General features: G+C 36.2%; 1 protein-coding gene across 1 annotated transcript in view; it reads right to left on the bottom strand.

Moving 5' to 3' along the window:
• The window catches only part of LOC107104542 (transmembrane protease serine 9-like), a 16,076-nt gene extending 6,832 nt beyond the window's left edge, over positions 1-9,244 (bottom strand). The window contains exons 1-8 of the mRNA XM_015404553.1: positions 9,193-9,244; positions 4,644-4,664; positions 4,362-4,521; positions 3,753-4,027; positions 3,423-3,577; positions 3,071-3,332; positions 2,580-2,739; positions 2,202-2,206 (exon numbers count right to left, since the gene is read on the bottom strand). Coding sequence (XP_015260039.1) covers positions 2,202-2,206; positions 2,580-2,739; positions 3,071-3,332; positions 3,423-3,577; positions 3,753-4,027; positions 4,362-4,521; positions 4,644-4,664; positions 9,193-9,244 — 1,090 coding nt within the window. The remainder of the gene's footprint in view (positions 1-2,201; positions 2,207-2,579; positions 2,740-3,070; positions 3,333-3,422; positions 3,578-3,752; positions 4,028-4,361; positions 4,522-4,643; positions 4,665-9,192) is intronic.
• Between the last annotated feature and the right edge of the window lie 22 nt (positions 9,245-9,266).

The raw sequence follows: 9,266 nt of genomic DNA, 5'->3' as shown, positions 1-9,266 counted from the left end.
GAGAATCCTGCTTCACAGCAGCAGGTTGAGCCAAACATACTCTAAATGTTCAGGCTCCACTCCGGCCAGGTCAAGTTTCGCTATTGCAATCGCACCAAACAGGAAAAGGAACGGCGGGAAGATCCGGTTTGTCAAATTAAGATATAGTAACAACAGATCGGTAACTACAAATTGGGCACGTTACTTTGAAAAAGTAATTAGTTATAGTAGCTAGTTACTACTCCCAAAAAGTAACTGAGTTACTAACTGAGTTACTCCACAATAAAAGTAACTAATTATTAGTAAAAGTCAGCATTGCGTTACTTTTGCATTTCTCTATCTATCTATTTATCTATCTATCTATCTGTCTGTCTGTCTGTCTGTCTGTCTGTCTGTCTGTCTGTCTGTCTATCAATCTATGTAGCTGTATTTTACACAGTTGATCATAATATTCTTTTAGAAAGACTTAGATATTTTGTATAGATTAAAGGGACAGCTTTAGGCTGGTTTGAATCTTAGTTATCTTACAGATTTCAGTTTTTTCACGTGAATGATAAATCTTCCTAATGCTCCAGTGTTATCTTTGGAGTACAAGAGGGATCAGAACTAGGCCCAATTCTCTTTACAATATATATGCTCCTAATTGGTAGAATTATTAAACAGCATGGGATTAATTTCCACTGTTATGCTAATGATACAAAGCTATATCTGTGTATGAATCCAGATTAAGCTAACCTGTTGCACAGATTACAGGCATGTCTTGAAGACACCTGGATGACTCTTAACTTTCTGCTCCTGAATAAAGACAATAAAAAAGTTATAGTCTTTGGACCAGAGTCTTTGACAAAGAAGTTGATTGGTCGTCACTTTATTTGGATAGGATTTAATTGATCTCACATAATAAAATAAAAAAAATCTTAGTGCTATTTTTGATCAGGACCAGTCATTTAAATCCCATATGAAAGAGGTGTCTAGAATGTCCTTCTTTCATCTTTAGAATATTGCAAAATTAGAATGTCGCATGCGCACTTTCATGTGTGGTAAGCTACAGTTTCAGCCAGTCATTAAGCTCACCCTTTTCACCACGGCCGAGGGTCATAAGAGAAAAAGTGTCAACGAAGTGTATGAGAAGGAAAGAAAGGCCTCAGGAGAGGCAGTTATATCTTGGAATGCTTTGTGTGGAGAGCTCTCCTCACAATGCATTATGGGATTTGCTGTCACAGCACCTCACTATCGCTACCCGACAGAGGTATCTAATAACCGTGACCAACGGGAAGCAAAAAGAGTGATTATCTGTCCAAACGGTCAGTTGAACAGAGTACGCTATAAAGTCCACTTTATAGTCGTATATATAGTTCGTACATTGCACTTAATGGTATCACAGAAATGAGCAGTTCAACAGCATGCCGATCCCACTGCCACTAAAAGTCATTTCTTCCGAGCTTTAAATGGTTTTTGGTCAGTGGGAAAAGGGTATGATAGGGAAATTCACTCTCAATCTGCAGGTTTTACTAGTGGTTCCTAGAATATATAAAATTAGAATGCGTGGCAGATCTTTTAGTTATCAGGATCTTCTCCTGTGGAACCAGCTACCAGTTTTAGCCCATGAGGCAGACACCTGGTCTACTTTTAAGGCAAGACCTTTCCTTTTTGATAAAGTTTATAGTCCAAACATAGTGTTGTGTCCTGGTCGCTGGATAAGTAGAGAGGTAGGTGTCACAGTTTTAGTCCTGCCTTGTTTGTGCTCACTCTCCCTCATGTTGATCACTGATTATTTCCACCTGGGCTGCTCCCTATATAAACTCCTGCTCTTCACTTCTGTGCAGGATTGTCTGCTTTTTCAGAGCTTACAAGGCTTGCCCAGACCTTACCCTTCAGTGAGTTGAGTTTTTCTGAATGTTGCCCAACTGTGACCCTGATTAAGGCCACTGGATTTAGGAAATTGTATTGCTTGAGTGATCTTCCATGCATGACTCTAGACTGGAAATGGACCTCAAACTATTGGATCCCTGGTAATTTCAGTTTGTCTTTATTGTTTCTTGATTCTTAGTCTGTCTTTTTATTCCAGGACCACCAGAGTCACCCAAACCAAACTAGATCATTTCTACAACTAATCTTTGTTGTTTTTAAAATAATTTTACTCAATCTTTGTTTTGGTTTTGTGTTGGGTTCTGGCCCTTTACTAAAAACCTGACAGTAGGTCGAGGTACAACGATATTAACCCTGTCTGACAGGGGAGAATTTCAGTCCAGAAAAACGTTTTTCTTTGGCTCTTTATTGTCCCCACTGTTGATCTATCTTTCTTATATCTCATCAAAAATATTTAAGTCATCCTGAGACATTCTCTGTATGTGTGCTGCTATAGGCTTAGACTGCTGGATGACATAGGGACACCTTTTCATCAGTCTGCTTCATTCTATCTATGTTCTCCCATTCTGCAGTACGCATCAGTTTAATCTCCATTGTTAAGCTCTCTTTGCTTTTTCTCATTGTGTTTTCAAAATTTAAAAATGCATGTGAAATGGTGATCTTTTTCACAGGGTAAGATAAAGCCCTCTACTTTTCAAACCAGCTATGAAATCTGAATCTCTTTTGCTTACCCTTCGACACAATGAGCAGCAGTCAGCACCCACTGGTCAGTAACAAGAGATCCTCCACAGAAGTGGTCTAAGATGTGCAGACTGACCTGCCAAGGCCAGCTGCCTGGAGGAGCTGCCTGTCCTCCAACAATCCTGGTGTTGAGTGATGGTTGACCACACACTGAGAAAAATTTGATTAAACAACTGATTTTAAATCAGTAATACTGATCTAAGACAAGTATGCTAAACTGGAATCCTTTATTATCATGAATGCAAAACTTCTTGTGTGAAACTATTAAGTTGTTTACAATTGCCCCTTTTCTACTGGCTCTTTTTGGCCTGGTTAAACCCATCAATTAGCTTTTTTATCCAGTTATGAGCAGGGCTGAATAAAGTCATCAGCGGTATGGAAAAAGCAGCAACAGTAACAGTTAATAATTACTGTAGTTGAGTTGATTAAGGCCAAGTGAAGCCAGTGGAAAATGGGCTTATGAGATTGTGTTTTGTCGTACCTTCAGATATGTTTACTATCACTGGGTCAAAGGTTGGTTTTGTACAGGAAACATTGAAATCACTTTCACTCCCGTTGGATTTAAAGGTGATAAAGCCCGGCTGGTTTCTGGTGATGTGGCTGTTTATCCACTCATTGTACTGGGAAACTCTTGCATAGACTGCTGGGAAAAATGGCTTGGCACAACCAACACCGAAACTCACAACTCCAGCCTGAATCCAGCGATCACCCTGCTTACTAACCAGTGGACCTCCAGAATCTCCCTTTAAGAGCAGAAACAAATTGTTTACAGCAGGTCAGAAGAAGGAATAAGAGCAGAAAATAAAAAATAATAGAAAATAGTTAAGACTTACAAAACAGGGTCCCTTCCCTCCTTCTTGAAACCCAGCACATATCATGTTGTCTGTAATACTTATATAACCCAGGTCACTATAGTCACACCTGCATTGACCATTTCCCACAATCTGAGCCTCCACTTCCAAAAGGTTTCCAGGGGATGGAAGGGGTTCTAGATGAAATTAAGAAAACAAAAGTAGTGTGTGACAAAATCATGGAACCCTCTGTAGTTTTTAAATGACAAGAGATTATGCAGTTTTGTGATGATTTAAATCAAGAACACTAATGTCAGCACTGTGTTGATGCATTCTTTGATCTTAGAATAAAGTTAGTTGTGTTTTAATTACCAAAAGTTCCAATGTTTCCCCAGCCAGTTACCCAGGACTCAACCCCGCTGTAGAAGGTGCTGTCTGAGGCAGCTAGACAGACTGGTGAGATGTAGCTGGTGAAATTCACTGGTTCAGAAAGCCTTATAAGAGCAATGTCATTGTCTACGGTTGAAGAATTGTAGTCAGGGTGAATAGTGATATTTGATGCTCTCCGATTGACTTCATTTGGGTTAGATTCTTCCTGACTCTGGCGACCAAGATATGCTGACACGTTATTTGGTGAATTCCAGAAGCTTTTAGAAATGTAGAAAAATAAAAAAAAATAAGGATAACATGTTTAAAATATCAGGAAATGACAGAGACCTGTGCCTTGAAATAGATTATTGATGTCTGCATAAGGGTATTTCTAACAGACTAATTTTGCTGGAGGGAGTCCTTTCTAATAAACAGGAGCTACAAAACTTTAAAAAACGTTAGATAGTTACTCTAATTAACATGCAGGTATCTAAAGTCGAACGTTATATATATTTATATATATCCATTGCATGCATTGCCACACCAGCGTTTTTAATACTGACCTAGTGTTTGGCTCTGAGGTTTAGTGTTTTCTGTTGTCTTGTTTCTTACCTTTCAACACAGTGAGCAGCGGTCAGAACCCACTGGTCGTTGATTAGAGATCCTCCACAGAAATGTTTAGAGATGTGCAGACTGACCTGCCAGGGCCAGCTGCCTGGAGGGGCTGCCTCTCCTCCGACAATCCTGGTGTTGAGTGATGGTCGACCACACACTAAGGCAAAAAAAGAAACAAAAGAAATAAAAGGGACAATGTCCTGGATTGCTCTATATACCACAAAACAGTAATAACAGAAAATCTGGTTTATTTTTCTGATGGCAAACAGTGTGACTTACCAGAGAGCTGCGAGTCACACTCTGAAAAAAAAAAATATATATTTATTCTTAAATTACAATTGACATAACTTCTGATTTAAGGGTACAATCTTAAACGGGTTGATACAATGGGCAGTACACATACAAAAATATATTTTCTTACTTATAATTAATCAGTTTAACAAAAGAAAAAGCATAAGGCTTCCTATTTTCAGTTGTGTTCCTATCTGTGCTTGGCAAAAAAGTTTCGTTAGATTTTGTCCTTTTACAGCAGATGTTATATGATGGTCCATCCGGGTCAACCTTGGACCTCCACGATCCTTTTCATTCTCTCTAAACAGCCTGTGAACAAAATGCTACAAATCTAGCATTTCTCTGCACAGCTCCAGCCGCTGGAAATAGTATGGTGCTTCTCCAGTAACATAGGGGAAAAAATGGAGAAAGGAACTCTTTCAGTTTCCATCATTGTAAATAAATCCCACATGTTGTCCCCTGGATTGGATAAAAAGACATAAATATCATATATAATCCTGAATGTACATTTAATCCACACAGGATAATTTTTTGAACTCCCTATTTTCTAAAAACGTTTCCCATTTGCCAATTAGCACAGAGAATTGATGATGTGATGCTAGATAATAGCCCTCTTCAGCTTCTTTAATTACTATACACAGCAAAAACAGTCAGACTAAGCAGACGTATATTTATATTTGATTATGTTTTAAGTCAGATGTTCTTAACAGAAAAAGAAATGAATAGATTAGTTAATTTGCAAGAATTCAAATAAGCAAAATCACCTGCCAGTGAATTCCAATTAGTAAGATTCTTGTTAAAAATGTTCTAAAAATAAAAGGTTTGAATGAAGATGAACAGATTCTCTGTTTGCTTAGTATATCTGCCTTAAAAAAATATTAATTGAGTTTTTAGTTAGATATCGTTGTAAACAATTCATTGCATTGTATTTTTTTTAACTATTCGTGCAAATTATTAAGAAATTTTGTAATTAAGTATTTCTAAAATATGTAGGGAGTTTTAAATCATGTTTTTTTATTCCAAATATAATTGATATTCTACTCTTTCATGCTGAATCACAGGAAAGCAATCAGCTACTGTTCTTCCTGACCATAGCGTAAATAACAGGAACTGTTATATTTCTTTAGGTGCTTGATTTAACTGCACAGTCATTTCAAATAAAAGATATGTAATCAGTCGTCTTTCTTGAAGTTAATAGATTACTTAGCAGATTATCCCCGAAATTCCATAATTACACATCCAAAGTGTGAACTTTGACACAAGGTAAAAACAAAACATGCATTTTCCGAAACATTGTACATTAAAATAACATTATTGATCTATTAAAGAAAATATACATATAATAGGCAGGGGTGGAAAGTAACGAATTACATTTACTCACGTTACTGTAATTAAGTACTTTTTATGAGTAATTTGTAATTTTCTGAGTAGTTTTTGAAATATGTAATTTTACTTTTACTCGACTAAATTTTAACCTAAGTAGTTTTACTTCCCTACATTTAAAACCTCCTCACGTTACTGAGAAAAAAAATAAATAAATAAATACTGGTAAAAAAATTAAATGCGGCCGGAAATTTAAACCCCTGTGTCACAGAACAGAAACTTAATGCACGACCCTGTCTTTCAATTACCCTTTATATTGTCTCATAATCCAGTGCTGCGCTTTGGAAGATGGCAGTTGCTAATCACGATGTAGAGAGTATGCATGAGGAAACACATTCTGGAGACGAAAGCCAGAAAAACCCATGGCCATATCTGGACGGATTATTTGTGTTCAAATGCACAAAAGGGAACTATTTGATAACGCAGTGACATGCAGTAACATGTGCCTGGCCAGCAAAACTGAGCTTTCGGCTTTTAAAACATCAACATCCAATTTACGAAAACATATGGCGGTAAGTTAGCGCATGTGTTTTTGTCTCCGACATCCCAAACTGTTTATTTATTATTTATGTATAAGCAAGCTCTTGGCTTGTTAGCAGTTGCTTAGAATTAGCTAGTTCGGAGTATCAAAAGAATGACTGAGTTGGGAATGCAAGCATTCCAGGTATTGGTGTTTTCTTAATGTGGCGATAAATGAAATAGAATGTTATGATGGTTTCATCATAGACCTTAAGTTCCTGAAGTTCCTCCTCTTCACACTCAACCGGTTCCTTCCCCCATCTCTCTCTGGTGTTCTGTGAACTTCAGGTTCAGCATTAACCTGTTGAACTCCTTTCTGAAACTCAACACAGGGCTTCCAGCCTCAGCTGCCTGTGACAGGCTTTTTAGTTCAGCCGGGTTGCTCTTCATAGCAAAGACAGCAAGACTTACAGCAAAAAACTTTGAAAATCAGCTACTGCTGAAATTGAACAAGAGCTTTACCGGTTGTAGATTTGGGGCAGTTTTGTGGTTTCTTGTGGACACTGTATTTTGAAGTTAGATCCTGTGAGCACTTTCTTTTAAATTGTTGGATCCTGTGAGAATTTTGTTTTATTGTGAACAGTGGGATCCTGTGGCATTTTATTTAATAACAGTTGGATCCTGTTGCATTTTAGTTTGATTTCTGGTATCTTTTGGGCAATTAATTTTGTGTGCATTTTTAATACCTTAAAATGTAGTTTAATTTTCTTTATTGTTGGACAGTAGGATTGAAAATAGTTTGCACTTTATGGTACAGGTTGTGACTGTCCTTGTGCTGTGAGGAAGTATGTTCTTTAGCCCAGCTGATCTTTTGCAAGTGTGGATGTCCACTGAAATATGCCTTGAAATTGATTAAAACACCTTGTGCTCAATTTGATTCATGACTCATCCTTTTTTGCATTAAATAACTCAAAGTAACTAATTAACTTTTACTCAAATTACATTTTAAAGAAGTAATTTTGTACTTTTACTTGAGTAAATTTTGAGATGGGTAATTTTACTTTTACTCTGAGTAGAATTTAGGCAAAGTAAAGATACTTTTACTCAATTTCAGTTTTTTAGTACTCTTTCCACCTCTGATGGTAGGTAAATTTGATAATTGTGGTGAAACATTGCACTTAATTCAGAAAGCACTTTTTCTTTAAGTATTTTAAAAAGCAAGTACTTTAAGTACAAATTTCAGTGTGATACTTTTACTTTTACTGAATTTGTTTTTTTATTTGTACTTGTACTTACAGTAAGTACTGTTTCAGAGTACTTTATCCGTCACTGATATTTTGTCATTGTGAAGCCATAGCTGACTGCCCCATACCAAAAGAAGTCAGCAATTATATTTCATTTAGTCACATGAAAAAATAATTGTGTTAATCAGCTAGTTGTTGTCTAACTCCAGCTAGCTAGCTGTTAGCATGGTAGGTGTTATCCGTTTTCAAAGTGTCTGATTCAGTTCTTAGCATCTTAGACCACCTTTATATATAACAGTTTAATAAAAATATCATGTCAATAAATCAACCAAAACAAAAAGTAATAATAAATGAGATATAATATGTGAAGAACTGAAGTTTTGCCTCTCATTGCATAAAAAGCTTCTTCAGGGCAAAAATGTTGCTGTGGACTCTAAAAGCTGTTACACATTTTAAATACAGTTTTTAAACTATTAAAAAGTAAAGGAAATCATGTTTAACTTTTGTATTGACTATGGTGATGACAAGTTAAATTAGTCTGAGTCAAAGTTGCTTTGACAGACAACATATGAGGGAGCAGCATAAATAATACTATTACCATTGAAGAGAAATGTTAGTTGAAATAACCAGAATGACCTCAATGAACTACTGAATCATGTTACATACAAAAGATCACAGAAATATATAGATGTCTTTATTGTTTCTGCATGTCCCAGGTGCCAGTACTCATATTTATTTCTATCTTTAAACAATAAAAATAAAAAATTTTATGTATTAAAACACGAAGGCCATTATTGTCATATGATTTGTCTGTCTTAAAATAGACAAACGTAGTGCAATGCAGATTTTCAAAGAAGATGCAAAGTGATTTGCTATTGCCTTTTAACAGGCAGTATGAGCAAACCATTTTCAGTGTTTGACCCTTTACCACAGATCACCAAATTGCATAAATTTCTTAGTGGAAGATATGCAAATATCAAAATATTTTAACAGTTTCATCCTGTTAAAATGTTTTTCAAATTGAAAGCCAAGCTGTGGCTGCATGTTTTGCATCTTCTTTAGTAGACCCACTTCTAAAACTCATGTGCAAAAAGAGACACAACCTCCTTGGTCATTGGTACAATGCCAGAGAAATGCAGAGATATTCTGGGTGCATATAAACCTATTCGAAGTGTCACAAAAAAGTTAAATAATATTAAGCTATAAAGACATATATATACATATTCTACAGAGGAAAAATATAGTTTTTTCTCGAAAGCAACTTCCAGAATAGCAGGCTTTATCTGATGTTGCAGATTAAAGATAAAATATAACTACCCTACATTCAAAAAACAACCATTAGAGAAAAAAATTACTAAATAATTCAGAAACTGAATTCACTTTCAAACATAACAGAAGACGGTTGTAAGAAACAGCTTAGGTTATTAATTATTATCTGCAAGGATTCTTACCTTTTGTCACCAAAGCTAGCACAGCCACCACACAGATCAGCTTGAAGGCCATTGTGGTCTTGTACCACCAGCCC

Source organism: Cyprinodon variegatus, unplaced genomic scaffold (assembly GCF_000732505.1).
Source record: "Cyprinodon variegatus isolate N-32 unplaced genomic scaffold, C_variegatus-1.0 Scaffold1786, whole genome shotgun sequence".
In the NCBI taxonomy this organism is placed as follows: Eukaryota; Metazoa; Chordata; class Actinopteri; order Cyprinodontiformes; family Cyprinodontidae; genus Cyprinodon; species Cyprinodon variegatus.
This window is presented reverse-complemented; position numbering and strand designations above follow the sequence as displayed.